At 36.1% G+C, this 17,435-nt stretch overlaps 1 protein-coding gene across 1 annotated transcript; it reads left to right on the forward strand.

Moving 5' to 3' along the window:
• The first annotated feature begins 11,695 nt into the window (after positions 1-11,695).
• On the forward strand, positions 11,696-15,533 carry LOC127841769 (uncharacterized). The gene is made up of 2 exons (XM_052370822.1): positions 11,696-12,850; positions 14,170-15,533. The coding sequence occupies exons 1-2, from the start codon at positions 11,851-11,853 to the stop codon at positions 14,589-14,591; spliced, it is 1,422 nt and encodes a 473-aa protein (XP_052226782.1). The 5' UTR covers positions 11,696-11,850; the 3' UTR covers positions 14,592-15,533.
• Positions 15,534-17,435: the final 1,902 nt, after the last annotated feature.

Below are 17,435 nucleotides of genomic sequence, written 5' to 3' on the forward strand. Positions count from 1 at the left end.
CATTAAGAATGAAAACAATAAGAGATTCAATGGTTAGTAACATACTCATGACACTTACATATAAATCATCATGTAAAACAGTCCATTATGAGAGGTAGAAAACTAAATTAAACTATAATTAATCACTATTATAAATATTTTTAAAAATGACAAATGGAAATGGAAACCTACATGCTACTTTGACTCGATTAATTGAATGACTAAGTTAAACTGAAGATGGAAAGGTGAAAATAGCTTAGCTTTAAACGAATTTTCAAAAAACTTAAACATTATGCATACGTTTTCTATGTTTCTATAAAAAGCGAACAGTAACACACATTCTTCACAGGTGGCAATGACGTCTAATTCCAAATAATGAAAAACAATTATATTCTGACTTACATTGTGTATGTTCGTGTATTTAATACACATTAGACTTAAATGCATAAAAAACAACAATGAAAGAAAAAAAAAACGGAATTGACATGCCCATTGCATTTCCCTCAGCCATACAGCACCAAGACATGGAATGACAATACCAACTTCATTCTATTGAATGATATGCCATGAAGTGTAACGTACATAAAGATCTCATTTAAATATAACAAAAATACGGCTACCAGAGTCCAATATTCTGTAAAGGCAACGTGACTATATGCTTGGAGCATGGCATACTGAGAAGCCATAACTATTTGACAATGTCAAGTAATTTTAATATCTGCGACATTTTTTAATAAAATGTGAAATATGGACTCCCTGTAGGAAATAAAGTGTTTTTGACAGTTTGTTTATTTATAGACATGATCAACTACAATTGTTCTATGGCATATTGAACATGTTTTTTCAACAATTTTTGGCATTTTTTGGCACACTTTTTGCAAAAATCAGTATGGAAGAGATAAGCTTTAGAATGTATCTAACAAATTATGATCACTTCTGGTCAGTTGAGAAAAACAAATTGCTGTGAGAAATATCAACTCGTCCGGCTTTAATTCATATTGCAGTCAATATCAGTATTGCAGTCAATATCAGTATTGCAGTCAATATCAGTATTGCAGTCAATATCAGTATTGCAGTCAATATCAGTATTGCAGTCAATATCAATATTGCAGTCAATATCAGTATTGCAGTCAATATCAGTATTGCAGTCAATATCAGTATTGCAGTCAATATCAGTATTGCAGTCAATATCAGTATTGCAGTCAATATCAGAATTGCAGTCAATATCAGTATTGCATTCAATATCAGTATTGCAGTCAATATCAGTATTGCAGTCAATATCAGTATTTCCAGATTTCATCATCCACACCAGGCGTCGCATTGGTATATGATGAAACAGCTCAACATACTTCGCGACAATATAAAATGAACCAGCCACAAAATCACTAAATTGTATAATGATGCAATCATTAAGATGAATTAATTTACTATTAACCTAAGCGCACGTTTAAGCACATTCATGCCGATATATTGCGGATCCTATATAGGTGGGCATCGTACACGTGGTCTGGTGGTTATTTCCTGACTTCATTATTCGGGAACGCAGCTACTATTACCCACTATACGTAATATTGTAATCGCCGTTTGCATGATCCGTTAAACCAATACATTGTGGTTCGTGTTCTCCGCACCGGAAACTAGTAGATCCATGATTTACTCTTGCATCTTGCTCTTGCCGTAACCGAAACAAACATACCCTTCGGAGGGCATCGGCAATACGTTTTAACTTCTCGGTTAAATCGAAGCGACGTAATTACATGTAGGCTCACAAAAAAACGACCAAGTCATGTATGACAAGACGTAACGTCTAGAACGTCTAGATTACCGCCTTCAAATTTGTTTGTAATCTTATTTATATATATATATATATATATATATATATATATATATATATATATATACTTCGGCATAAAAGGTCAAAAGCCCGACTAAAAGGAGGAGTGTTTTGGCGCAGGGATAGTTAGCCGAACGTGTTTAAAACCTGCTAGCTACAGAAACGCCAAACAGCATAACGTCGCGGACCTGGCAGAAGATGAACCTACATCTTTAGAGCGTAAGACGCCGGGCGGTGAACTCCAGATTAAGTGAATAAGGTTCCGCCATATTGTTAACGTTTTTGTTGCCCGTAACACGTCACGTGATTGCGAAGTGCGTGTTTATATTTAGTCGCAGAATTACCTCGCCGCTAATGTTCGTGGGTGTACTACGATACGGCTAAAAAAACATGTGGTTTAGAACTAAAATGAAAATATATAACCATCAGTGAATATACTGCATTTCTCTTAGATATTTAGTAAGAAACATAACGGCCATTTATTTGTGTATGGGTAATATGTGAAAACTATACTTAAAGTATATCTAATACGATGTTGTATTCGCAAGTTTTTATGCGCCCAGGAGACAAGCAATTTGTGATCAGGTTAACTAATGGGCGGTATTCTTTAGACAAAAGGGTAAAACTAAAGGATATTGAATAGACTTAAGAATAAAAATAGAATATAGAACAGGCTAAAAAATAGATGAAAGATTAATTATAAGGATATAGTTAAGATTTGAATAAACTGAAAACAAGGTATATACTTATGAAAAAGTGGAAGACTAAACACTAAGTAATTGACTGAAGAATAGAAGCATGGATTTAAATAGGGATATTCTTAAGAATATCATTTGAGCTATTTAATTAGACATTGCAGAAATGCTATTGACATTGTGGGAAGAAGAGCATTGATAAAAAACAGCGATTTAGACTGAAAGTCTTTACTTAATACAATACTTATGTCTATATTTAGAGTTTTATTTAGATTTTCTTCAAACATTTAAGGAATAGGCTGGAAAGTAAAATCGATTTACATATGAATACCTATATATTTTCACTTTAATGTCACCTTAAGTTTCAAAACATAACACTGCTTACGAACAACTATTAAATGGAACTAAGGCATCATTTTTACAGCGTGTGTTACAAAGCATTTTCGCAATACAAACTGCAGAATTTAATTATGAGCCAAATTAAAGTATAAAATAAAACGTAAAACATATGCATACAGACATGCCTTTAGTCAAAGATAAATCAATACAAAAAGACTGAACATGTAAATATAAGACTGCGGGAGATCTCATGCAATCTTGCGACCCTTTGTTATCAGTCGTTATCACGCGTGATTTCAGCGTTTATGCCCGTGTAATTCCAACAAACATAATTATATGACTTCACAATTGAAGGTAGAATTAAAATAAGTAAAACATGGAACAAAGTTTCGATTTTTATTACATATGTTTCATGCTGCAGGATTAAGAGACAATAATAACATATGTATAAGGACGAGTTAGCTTTTTGGAAAGTAAACCTTTCAGTGATGCTTTAGCCTTAAACTTAACATTGGTTTATGCCATCTTATTTCGTATTATAAGGTGATATCAAAACTATAATCTAGATTGCACTTTGTGATTTCAATATAATTTCATCAGAATAAAATAATAAGCGAAATGTTGAAAAGATTTCAGGCCACGCAAACTTTATTAGTTCATCTTCCATTTCCGAAATATTTATTATTTCTTTATATATATAAATATATGTGTGTGTGTGTGTGTAGTTGTAATAAATGTAATTTTAGTTGAAAATCAGGAAGTCAAGAAAATATTAATTGATCGTTATCTCGCTCAACACGGAATTTCCTCCGCTTTGATTAACGCCGAGGGCCGCCGCGTCGGCTTATCAATACATGTATCCCGGAAAAAAACTACTTTTTGGAAAAACCCACTAATCTGCTGGTACAAATAAAACTGACCCATTTATAATTCTTTAGAAATCACACACTGTATCAACCGTTAAAGTAAGCTGTAAGCTATCATTGGTTGATATAATAGACCAGCGTTTTTTGTACCGTGGTGATTAGTGGGTTTTTCTAAACTCGTGCTTTTAAGGGATAAGTCTATTTGCCGATCGTTAACCTCGAAGTCCTCAATCATGCAAACTCCGCGTATCGCGAGACGTTCTTAATCTCCCTCCATCTCCCTCCATAAGCGTGCCCGCGGAGTAGCGAGGGAAATTGGGGAAAACGCGTGGACTGTACTGTATCCTTAACATCTTGCTCTTTTCAAAGAATGATTTACAATATTAGTGTTACCTGCCATTCTAGACTGCACTTTCAAGTAATTTTAGTATATTACACTTTTTATGCCCCCGGTAGGGTGGCATATAGCATTCCGTCTGTCTGTTAGTCTGAAAACTTTAACAATGGCCATAACATTTGCAATATTGAAGATAGCAACTTGATTTTTGGCATGCATGTGTATCTCATGGAGCGGCACATTTTCTATGGTGAAAGGTCAAGGTCATCCTTCAAGGTCAAAGGTCAAATATATGGCTTCAAAGCGGCGCAATAGGGGCATCTCTTGTATCGAATATTTTGTATTTTAGATCAAAGTCTAAGAAACATTTGATTAATATTTGCCCTGTACCTCTTGCGACCCTAGATGTTTTCCTAAAAGAAATAAATGGATGTTCTTTAAGTCTGACAAATGTAGGCTGGGAATTTAATAAGACCATAATGACATGGCAGTGTCGGTACTGTTTCATATTGCTTGGCACACCTACTGAGGAGACTTAGCCAAACATCTCCCACCTCCCAGACTACAGGGTGAGACGAAACTTTTAATCGTTCTGATACTGTCGAAGACTACATTAAAAGTCTGTGTAAAACAGAGTAAACAGTCTAGATAAAAACTACAGTTATTTTACAAACATCTACACATAACTAGTTAGTTGTGTAAATGCCTCAGGTGAGCGTCCTAGGGCCCTGGGGGCCTTCTTGTTTTAAATATTATAGTTAAAGTTAGTTAATACTTTTACATCAAATTGTTCCCAAAAGATGAACATGTGTAAACAAGTCCTTTCAAAAATTTGTTGTGTCAGCCACGTGTTTTGTTTTTTTCTCTATTTGCTGCTGCAGCAATACCCATTGTACCACGTGTCCACAACATGGCAGCAAGTAGTTCCTCGTTTGAATGTGAAAGGCAGAGATCTGCTACAGGTAACTGCTGTAGAGTTCTTAACTGGGAACCGCAATATGATTGAATTACCATGTGTTATTGAAAAAAACTATTTGTTAGGTTAATTGAAATCAAGACTTGAGGGTTTGCCGGAACCATGATTTGTTAGCCATATGCAATCAAGATGTATGTGCTACTGGAAATGATTAAAATGTGCGGGTTATGGGGGAAACCAAGATTGGTGGTTTACTGGAAAACAAGATGTGTGCGTAACTGGATCTGTGGGTCAGAGGAAACAAATATTAAAAGGTTACTGTGTCCCTATATTGTGGGTAACTGCAAGCAGAAATTTGAGGGTACCTGTAAACCAATATTTGTTGGGAACTGGAAAGCACGATTTTTTATTACACTTGAATTAGAAGAGAACATAAATTATATATGTGTAACCGTGTCTTTTATCAGCTCGTCTGTTTTCGGAGAAAACCCGACGTATTGTCATAGCCAGCTCGTCCGCCATCCGCCGTCTGCCGTCCGACGTCCGACGACCTCCGCCGTCGTGCTTAAACCTTAACATTTTTGTTAAGGTTTTGAACATTGGCTCTAAAATCAAAGTGCTTCCACCTACAACTTTGAAACTTCATATGTAGCTGCACGTTGATGAGTTCTACACGCCACACCCATGTTTGGGTCTCTAGGTCAAAGGTCAAGGTCACTGTGACCTCTAAAATAAATCTGACAAGCTTTCGCAGCCGACCGCAGCACCCGTTATTCGGTGCTCTTGTTCTATTTACCGGTATTTCAGAGATTACTGGTGTGCAACCCTAGCGGACGTTTGTCGGCAGAGGAATTTCTGCAACACGGCTACTTCAGTGACTTCAGTCCGTCCGTCTTCCCGCTGACCCCTTCTGACCTTCCTGGGACGTTGTCATTTACCGTGGAGTGACCTCAATGAGTCCTTTCTGGGGGTCCGGTCAGCGGTATAGACAAGAGCATCGCTATGGGAACAGATCGCACAACTGCTGAAACAATCGAATTAATAAATGAGTGTATACATTACCAAATGGAATAAAATTAATATCATTTTATAAATGTCGTTTAAGTATATTATCGATTTTCAGAATTTCAAGTTTAAAACAAAAGTATATCGACAATTCAAGCCACTAGCTTTACATAGGTCAAGCCACTAGCTTTGCATAATTCATCTAGTCAGGAATTGTTTAAAATGTCTCACAAGTCAACACGGGATCTAATCATTCCAGTGTGTCAATGGTTGTGGCATAAGTTGGTGTCATTGTGTGTTTAATTTTGTAATGCACGTGTTGTAACAATGCAATATTCCAGGAGTCACATGAAGTATGTAGTACTTGCAGGGTGTTTCATTCAAACCTTGCTCTGGGAAAACGGGGCTTAATGCTTGTAAGTAAAGTGTGGTTTCAGATTAGCATGTGCATTCCATATGGGTTAATTACTGACAACATTTTCTGCTGTTGTGGTATTTTTTGTGCACAGAAAGTCTTTTCATAGCGAAAACCCAGTTTACGCGGAAAGTGTCATCCCTGATTAGCCTGATGACTGCATTAAACCACGTTTTACCAGAGAAAGGTTTATATATGAACCAAAATCAAACTCATTTAATTAAGCGTCAACGAATATCATGAACGTGATGATTACAGAAATGTTGTTTGGCTCTGGTCAGAAATATAAGCGGCTCGCCGAAGCTCATGGTTGACGCTTTTTACGCCTCTGTGATAAAACATATTTGAAATTAAAGGGGCTTTTTGACAGATTTTGGCATTTTTTTAAGTTTGTCATTAAATTCTTTATATTGATAAATGTAAGTATTTTATCTAAAAAGCTCCAGTAAAAAATCAAGAATACAATTAAAAAAAAAGGGAAAAAAAGGTGGCCCGCAGCAGGGCTCGAACCAGTGACCCCCGGAGTCCTTGAGTAAAAACGTATAAGACCGCTCGGTCATCCTGCAAAGTATATATGAGAGGTGTATTTTATACTTTATATAAGCAATCTTCGTAGTTTCACAAAATTAAACGACAACAACAAAACTCTCCAAATTATTCAATCGTTTCGCGTTGCAACGCTTTATAATTTTCAGGTTTTTTAATCGTCAAACGATGCATATAATGGCTATATTAGACCATGGTAAATGTTCAGTATAACTGTTTTCTCACAAATATCATAACTGAAATGAAAAATTGCGAATCTGAAACAACTTTTTCAATTTCGTCAATTTACCAAAACGTGAAAAGATACCTTTCACAGCCAATTAGTTTTCTTTAGGTCTATAATGCGAGATCTGATAATTAAGACCTCTTACAAACTCTAGAGCCTGTATTAGCTATGGTGTTCATTTTGAGAGCATCTGCTTAAAATTCACAAAATAATATAAAAAATGATCTAAATGAATGGGTTTATAGATATTTATTATATGTTGTATCGGTTAGGTAAATTGACCTCATATATTTTGTCATATAGTTTGTCAATGTGGCATACAAATATACTGATCATTCGTCTCCCGACTAAGGTATGTTACTCGCTTTTGCTTTCGTCGTAATTTCACTTGTAAAATTCGCAATAAAGTGTTAACCAAATAAAATGTTAACTTGTTCATGTCAACTATGATATGGGTTTCTCGGTGTATCTGTTTAACCCAGCTGTTGACCTTAAATGACCTTTATATAACACCATCAGACCCGAATCAATACACTCGAATATTTAATTGGCCGAGAGAATTCCTCCGGACCTTTAGATGTATCACTGCGTCTGAGAACAGCGTATAGGATTAACATTTGTTCAGTGAAATGAATTTCGGACTACTCTCTGCAAGTTCATACGACACATCGACACAATATTTTTATCAGTTACGCATTAAAATCCATCTCGCAAAATTTAATGGTCAGTACTTGGTTACGAAAATGTGAGGTGAAGACAAAATCGACTTATGCTAAACTTTTATCATGCAGTTTTGCTTTTGTGATGAGAAAACAGACAATACGAAAACTGTACAGTGACATGATAAGAGGGAAATCATTTAATTATCTATCCACAAATGATTGTCGTACTCGGTCAGCCCGCCTGGAAATCGTTCCCGAAAGCTTGATTAGGCTGCCGAAATTTGCCAGTTTGCTATAAATAACACAGTTTGACTTTAATTCTCTATTGAAAAGTATTGTGGTTAGATGTTCTTTTTACGAGACGAAATATGGTTTTTAAAAACTCGCGCTATGCGAAAATATTTCTTATCCTATATGCGGTAATCAAAGCTATTTTCCGGCCTGCTCATATTGCAGTCTAGGCAGGATATGCCAAAAGAGACAATGAAACCTTGCGTGATTTTTAGTTGTTCGCGCTAGCAGACAACTAATGTTAAGAGCAAGGTTTGCAAGTCAGCCTGCTCTTCACTACGCTAAGAACGATAACCACCGCATCTGCCTGTTTACACTTCACCACTGGTAAACTGCAGCCAGCGAGTGTGTGTATGTAATCAAACGTGTTTAACAGCTTGAGCGACGACATTTGCCAGTTTGTCATTGAAATATGTTCATATTGGCTGCGTTCAGGGAAAACGGGGCTTAATGCAAGTCAAATAAGTGGTGTCACGTGCACACTGATTAGACTGTGCAGTGTGCACAATCAAAGAGGACACTTTCTGATGTTATGGTGTTTTTTTTTGTTTAAATAGAGTCTCTGGTACTGGGATGGCACTTTAGGCATATGCATTAAGCCATGTTTTCCCAAAATGAAGGTTAAATTATATTTTCTATTAATGATTTAAAAAAAGATAAAAGTGATAATAACTTCAAAGTAACCTCGCTGAGAAGGCAAATAAATAAAATCCCTTTTAGTTCAAATCAAAAACCAACGATCTCTAAATTTTTACCTTTTGGCATTTTTAAGTAAACATCTAAATAAAAGCTCCATAATAAAAAACAAGAATAAAATTTAAGAAACAAAAAAGAGTTCCCATCAACTGGGCTCGAACAACTGACCCTTGGAAAAAATGTCTATCGTTTAGACCACTCGGCCATCCGTGCTCATACCAATCCTCGTAGTATGAAATAAATATAACGACAACAACAGAACTCTCCAAATTATTAAATCGTTTAATTTTGTCAATTTACCAAAGCGTGAAAAGTTCCCTTTTTATGTCTTCAGACTTTTAAATTGAATGAGTTCAATACACAGTCAGATCTTACATCATGAATAACTTACAGGTTCAGTGGTTGCCTGTTAGCCTGGGGCCAGTAGATTGAAGCCGAGGAAACTAAATTTCAAAAGTTGGTTACAGTTGGGCTGAAAACCGGGGCAACTAGCTTTTTCAAAGATAGAAACAACTCAATCCAATTAAACATAGAATATAAATTGGCGACTGTGGATCAATAAGGCCTAGGAAATTACTAAATTCCGGCTCACAACAAGACATGATACATTAAAAGTCTGTCATGTCGGCAAAATTGTTGCTCAATAATCTAAAGAAAATAAATAAAGTATTTGATGAACATAACACAACGTGTACATTATTCTATGCTTGTTATTCTTTAGCAAGGCAACCAACAGTCTAAAGATGGTTACCAGTGCAGCAACCAATTGCGAAAAAAGAGAGACATATTGTTGTTATTTTGTCTAAGTCATCTCTATAACATAAATATGGGGATTAACAGTGCACCCACATCTCTACCTGTGCTTTAAGACACACTCTTTATAGATTTGAATGGGTTGTATTCATTTCAAACTTGCGATACAAAAAGCTATAACATAATTTTGAAAACTGAGTTGCGTCTAATATTATGCAATAGCGAAAAACTTCAGTGCCTCCAGCGCTTTGATTTTATAGTGGACAGCGTTGCTCCTAACCAGACTGGGCTTGAGCTACGCTGGCCGAAACGCGATAAGTCCCATTTTCGCATGACGCGGCTCGGAAAGTGTGGTTTTTAATGTGTCGAAAGAAAACGGCATATCTATCAAATATTAACCTAGCATTATTTATATGGTGAAAAAACAAACTCATAAGAAGCCATGTGAGAGTGTGATCTCCCGTAGTTTAATATATCTTCTAACATTTTGTGGTTGGAATACACGCGCATCAAATAGACAACAACAACTATAAAGTCCTTGTTTTCAACTTAATTACTTAGAAACGTAAGTTATATATTTTGATTTTAAATTCAGGGTAAACGCGAATATCTTTAAAAAAAATTATTGTTATTGTACATCAGTTAAGTGTTATTCCCTATTCTGATATTCGTTTTGACCGAAATACTTAAAATTGTGTTCAAAATTGACGTTAAAACATGGAAAGTATTACGTTTTATACAAGCCGTCGGTCCAGCAGTGCAATCACGAAGTCACTTTAATGCATTGCATTCCATCCCACAAGGTATTGAGGTCAGTGCTTGGTCAGTAACATAATCGTTATAGAAACGCTATCGCGTTAACTAGGTGAACTTGAATTTGATTTTGACCATAAATATTTTTATGGAGATATTCGGCGATATTTTTGGCATGTCAATAAGGGATTCTAAATGTGTTTTATTTATTCATTAATTCCCTGACAAATACTATTTCTGATCAATTCAATTAGAATTTCACCATATTGACAAATGTATTTACAATAATCGCGACCAGTGCATTTGAATTTCATTCAACCGCATTTAATGGGTCTTATTCACTGACGCCGACAAATCCGACGTGCAGTTGTGCAGTAGTATTGACCTTACAAAATATCGCGAACATGAATGTTGTTGTCATTATCGTTATCTTTGTGATATCGATACCGTTTTTTCCATAGTATAAGGGGCTAAACATGTACTGGTTTGGGTGGTCACTCTATTGTCTGTCGATGCATAACGAATGACGAAAAGACGGTCATGAATGGGTCTTGTCGATGTCTTTCCTACATTCGCTTCAGGGTTAATCTTTAACCTTCTGTTATCCTTTCTGGATATGTTAAAACCAAGTGTATTAAATCCATATTTGATAGTCACATTATACAACAGAAATCTGTATAAATAAATATTTTCAATCACGTTTAATCATTCATTCAGAGAAGGTGTTTTTAAGATGAATCCGTCCTCTTTCGAAACGTACCATAACGATATGTCATGTTATTATAAGAGAATTCCTCTTGCCTGATCTTAGAAATCGACAAAAAAAGTAGTAAAATATCGACAATAGCCATATCACAAACAGTAAACTAACCACAAAACATAGGTTCCACTGGAATGAACCAGCATTTTTAATATTGTGATTCAAATGCTTATTGATAATGGTCACAAGTCATGGGGTGATTTTGATCATTCCTAAGTACTTCTTTTACACAAGACACAAGAAAAATTAAAAGTATGTACTACCATAAGAAGGACCGTAAGAAGATATACAATTATAAACTCTATAATTTACCGGTATTTATTACTTAATACTAAAACAAATACTATCGCTATGACTGCAACCGAAACTGGCATCACAACCGTGTGTCAAACTGAAATTAACATTTAATTACTTCCTGTCTATAATAGTTGTATGTAAGTACAAAAGTGCTCTATTTCTCTTGCCAGAATGTTACATAACACTATGATACGTTAAGAACATTAAGTGCCCAGCGAGCAGATTGTTAAAATCAGCCGACGCTTTTCGTTTTTGCTTAACACATGAAGTAGATGCAATGCGCAGTAATGATCCGCACGTGATGAATTAATGTCTATAAGTTATTTCCGTTGTATATAAGCACACTTAAGACATTTGGTTTTACGTCTTGGTATTTATTAACCACACTTTTAAACGAGCATAATTTAAGATATTTGCGCATAGAGACGCGTATCGTTACGGATGTGAAAATACTTCAAATCATTTCGGGGATTGGAAAATATGATTCCGTTGTTTTATGCGTTCGGCATGGTCATTCTGTTGACCCTACGAGCACAGTGTGAACTTAGTTCGGACACAGCATTCCGCCTGCTGTCTGCAAGATTAGACGACATCGTGTTTGATATGAAGTGGAAGGAGAAATCAGTGACAAAACAGATAGAGGATCTCTTGGTAACGGTTGCCACGACGAATCAGCGGCTGGATTCTGTTGAAAAACGGCTCAGTGATGTAAGCGCAAAGAGACAAGATGGCGGACTAAACAAACAGCACGGTGAGGAATTGGTCTCTATTGAGAGACGCCTAAATGATTTGGCTTCGTGTAGTCAAACCATGGTCTCCTTCGAGAAGAGGCTAGGTGATTTGGAAAACATCGCAACGGTGGAAGTAGGGCGAAGAATGCAACTGTTGAGACGCGGTTTCGAGCAGGAGAAGACTGCGACGCAGTTACGGTTTGATTCTTTCTGGACGACGCAAGAACGTCTTCAATCTGAAATTGACGTATTGGAAACCTCTATTAAAACACAGTTAAATGATACGCATGTTCAATTATCTAAGGTGGAACAGAATGTAGCCATCGCGCTGCAAAATTCCAGTACCTTCCTTGCGCGGATTGAACATCTGCAAAATACGCATGGTAATCTGAAGTCAAATATTGAAGATATAAAATTGACTGTTGATACGCAGATCAATGATACGCAGGTTCAGTTATCAAACGTTAAACTACAGATAGCACACATAGTGCATAACACAAGTAAGGGCTCTGTAAATCTGGAAAAGACGAATAAAGATCCTCCGTCTGAGACGGAAGTGGCTATAAACAATTCGAACATGTCGAAATTTATTGAAGAAGTAACGACCACGATGCAGGACACTCGCAAACTCGTATCACGGATGGATGCTGTCGAAAGGACGCAGGGGGGTATTGAATCAAAGACTAACGGCATTGGAAGACTCGTGCATGAGACACGGGACCAGATCTCCCAACTTCAACGTATAACAGGTCTGGATTTTATTGTTAATGTTTTCGAAACGCTTGTCAAGAATGGGCATGCTAAGCTATTAACCGTTATAATTGTATAAGTTAACAATAAAAAACGATGAAATACGAAAACTTTCTACTTGGTTTTTTTGCCCATGATGAATTATAATGATCACCTTCATTTGTCCGTCTGACGTCAGACTTTTGAACACTTTTTGTCGCACTGATATATCGGGCCTAAAATTGGTAACGTGGGATGAAAACTAAATCACTAATATATATTAAGAAAGAGTTTGTGAACAATCTGGAAGTCACAATTTTTGCCAAATCGTCATACACTTGGTCAAAATATTTATTATAATTATAATCTTAGTAAAGTTCACAAATGGTCCCGGTAAGATAAAGAAACACGTCCGCCAGGCGGCGTGTAAGGTTTCCGTGTTTGTCTATTGTTAAACGTTCTGAACACTCTTCAAGTATCATTTTTTGCCCAAGTATCATGCAACTCGCTCATAATTTGTGTCTCAAGATATCTCTTGCGAATTCGAAAATTGTTCCTGTCCGTTTTCCGCATATGGTAATAGTGAAGCCTTCTGAACACTCGTGAAGTCGAATTTGTGTCAATACAGCATACACTTTGTTAAAAAGTTGTCTTGACAACGTTCGAAAATGATTTCGGTATGTTAAAAAAGACATTTCCGCAATAGAGCGGACAGCTGTCTTCCCTTCATCGGGAATACTATAGCAGTCCGTGCCAATGAAAAGTATGCCCCAGAGTGTTGGATCGTTTTTCTCACATGGCTAAAGTGAAATATTGTTAATACTCTAGAAGTCTCATTGTTGAATACCCATAATGTACTTTGTTCAGTTTAATTATTCGAATAATATTTCAACAGGGATGGTTCCGGAAACACCTTACACGCTTCTCAAAACCGTTCACTACATGCGCGTCCCATTTGAGCGACGTAGGACCTTTGGTCCTTTTGTTTTAATACACAGATAACATTACAGATGTACTTGTTTAATTTTTATTACACTTGCATTTGTTTGTTTCTTAATTATCATGCCATAACGGAAACTGCGAGTGAAAGTAAACATGTAATCACTTCCTGTCTATAAAAGTTGCATGTGTTTTTTGTTTCTTTATTACTGTATTATGTAATAAATGTTCGGAAATTGGTTAATTGTCATTAATAATTAAAACATTCTATAATAAAGGTTCTCTCCTGCTGGTGTAGCTTAAGTTGGAGGATTATATATTTTATACAGCCTACCTAATTGTCAATAACTCGGTATTCTTATTTGAACAGAAAACTAAAAACTGATTAATTTTTCCGCAGGAACTTTTTTCGGATTTTCTGTCGAACTTGGATCAGGCAGCACTTATGGGAAGTCGTCGATCATAAAGTTTGATCTGGTATACTATAACGTTGGTTACCACTATAACCCCAGTACCGGAATCTTCACTGTTCCAGTCAGTGGCGTTTATGTCTTCATGTTTAATGTTGAAGCAAGTTCAGCATTGTTCGACGTAACTCGATTGGCTCATGTTGCATTGTTCGTGGATTGGAATACGAAAACGGAAGCCGTTGCACAGGGTGTTTATCCCAATTTGACGGGTGGGAATGCCGCTGTGTTAGATGTTGAAGCCGGTGATGAAGTGTTCATAGCCACCCGAAATACAATAAACCAGCATTACATCGCTGGGTCCCGAACATCGTTCAGCGGCGCCCTACTACATGTGCACAACACCGTAAACTAAATATAAGCACAAGTCGTAATGAGTCGTATAGTACGTGTGGTAACGTGGTACAAACACACATTGTTTGCAACCGTTGATTAAGTCACAACATGCAAATCAGCCAGATATTTTATACATTTATGTCATTTTCTTCAAGTGTATGATTGTATATCTATTCGGAAAGGAAAATATGTTGCAACGCAGGTACACACGTTTCATTGTGCGGACATATTAACACACACCATGTTGTGTGTTTTTGTAGTTTCTTTTATATTTTACTGTAGTCGTTTTGTTATACATGGCTTTTTAAGAATGTATCAAATTAGTTTAGTTCTTCAGCGCACTATATCTTGGCGTATGTACATTTATCAAAGGTAGTCCCTAAAGTGCCTACGATAAAGGTCTGATAGATGCAATTATGTCAAACCTTTACGGACATAATCAAATAGGCAGCCGCCATTCAATGGAACAAAACACATAATTTAATGATAATTATACACTATTATTTGATAAAATGAGTCTCGCTCTGGAAACAAAACAAGGCTTATTGCATTTGTGTAAAGAATCGTCCCAGATTAGACGATGATGGCCGTGTAGGCTAATCAAGGACGACACATTCCGATGGTATTGTATTTTCGTTTAAATGAATTTCCTTCTTAGCAAAAAGCCATTTTCTGCCTTAGTTGTCGTCCCTGATTAGCGTATTATGCTAATCTGGGACGACATTTTGTGCAAATGCACTAATCCGTGTTTTTCCAGAACTACGCTCATATATTGAACCCTGATTTAAGGACTCAACGGACCTGGCTGGAGGACAAAATTTCATCTATCACATGTTAATCATATACCGATCACAAAAAGGCAATCAAAACGATATTATGGTATTATTTCTTATCAAAATGCCGTGTGATAAGCTGATGTAACGTAAACAATTCCTTTTAGAATAAAATGGAGAAGTTTCTAGCTTCCAGTTACCTTATGAACTGTGTCAATTAAGTTTGCTGGAACATGTTTATTCTCAATAGAAAACTGTGTTCGAAGGAACTATTAACATACAATAAGCAACATTCAACTGCTGTACACCATAATCAAACTTGACCTAGTGACACGTTGTGAAATCAACGAATATTGCGTACAATATTTCGTAAAATAAAATTAAAAATAAAACATCAGTGTTCCTTAAAGCATTAGCCAGCATTTCAACGGTCGATGTGGTATGGTAACATAGAGATACAAATACTTGTTTTTATTTTATTGCACAATATATTCCATTTTAATTTCCTGGCACGATATCTTTGCAAACGAAACACGAACACTGACATGGTACATGAACATTTGTTGAATATATTGCCCCACAAAAATTAGCATTTTGTATGTTGTTAAAGGGATCTTTTCACGCTTTGGTAAATTGACAAAATTGAAAAAAGTTGTTTCAGATTCGCAAATTTTCGTTTTAGTTATGATATTTGTGAGGAAACAGTAATACTGAACATTTACCATGGTCTAATATAGCCATTATATGCATCTTTTGACGATTTTAAAACCTACAAATTATAAAGCGTTGCAACGCGAAACGATTGAATAATTTGGAGAGTTCTGTTTTTGTCGCTAAATTTTGTGAAACTACGAAGATTGCTTATATAACGTATAAAATACGTCACATGTGTGTACTCGGCGGAATAGCTCAGTAGGCTAAAGCGTTTTTACTTCAGGACTCTGGCAGGACTCCAGGGGTCACTGGTTCGAAACCTGGTCCGGGCAATGTTCTTTTCTTTTTTTTAAATATATTCTTGATTTTTTACTGGAGCTTTTACGATCCAATGTTTACATTTATCGATATAAAGCATTTAATGAATAAGTGAAAAAATGCCAAAATCTGTGAAAAGGCCCCTTTAAATATATGATACCAGAACACATCTAGCGTTGACATTTTAGTTATTGCTATAAGGCACTTCGATTTTTTATATGTTAACTTTATTTTTCAAAATACTGTGAGAAACATTCTTAGATTTTGAGTGTATGTTGGCTTTTAAACCAATAAGAACACCTTAAAACTTCGCATTCATACACCACAATAATCTAATGAAAACGAACTATTTCAATTTAAGCTGGTAAACTCACCTATAATATGAAGCCTTTTTGGAAAAAAAAGCACTGCAAAATCCGTTGGTGATTTTAGAATACTTAACAACGAGACAACCCAGAAGACTCTGACAAACGGAAACCCGTAAACAATCTTACCATTTTGTTTTACTGTGTGTGTTTTTGCGTAGCTGTTTAACCAAGCTTTTCACCTTAAATGACCTTTTTTTGACAACAGCCAGTAACTTGTTGTGGAAGTTTCCCGCCTCTAGACCTTAATGAGTACAACAGAGTTTTCGATTGGATGAGTTTTAAGAAATTCCCCTGGGAATAAGCCACATTACTGCGTAAATTTTTTAGTGCACCGAATGCGGACTACTCCTCATGTTCATAACACGCATATACACAAATTTTGACCTGTTAAATTTACGTATTAAATTCCAGAATGTCAAGGTCCGTTCTCGGTTTCTCGGTCAGTCAATCGGTAGTGGAAGTCAGAATGGACTATCGATACAAACCCTTATGTTGATAACTAAGTATTGCTCTAAAGATATAACTTTACAGGAATTTTAGGGAAACAAATGCATTGTGAGACAAAGTACCGAAAAAGAATAGCGGGTAAAGATTAGATGGAAATCGTTTATTTATAATTGTGTGGCGTAAGCGGTCGGCTTGTCTCGAAATCGTTCCTGCCAGACAGTATAGGATACCGACATTAACCAGTGTGCTATTAATAACACAGTCTGACTTCAATTTTCTCTCGAGAAGTATTGTAGTTAGATG

Source organism: Dreissena polymorpha, chromosome 8 (assembly GCF_020536995.1).
Source record: "Dreissena polymorpha isolate Duluth1 chromosome 8, UMN_Dpol_1.0, whole genome shotgun sequence".
In the NCBI taxonomy this organism is placed as follows: domain Eukaryota; kingdom Metazoa; phylum Mollusca; class Bivalvia; order Myida; family Dreissenidae; genus Dreissena; species Dreissena polymorpha.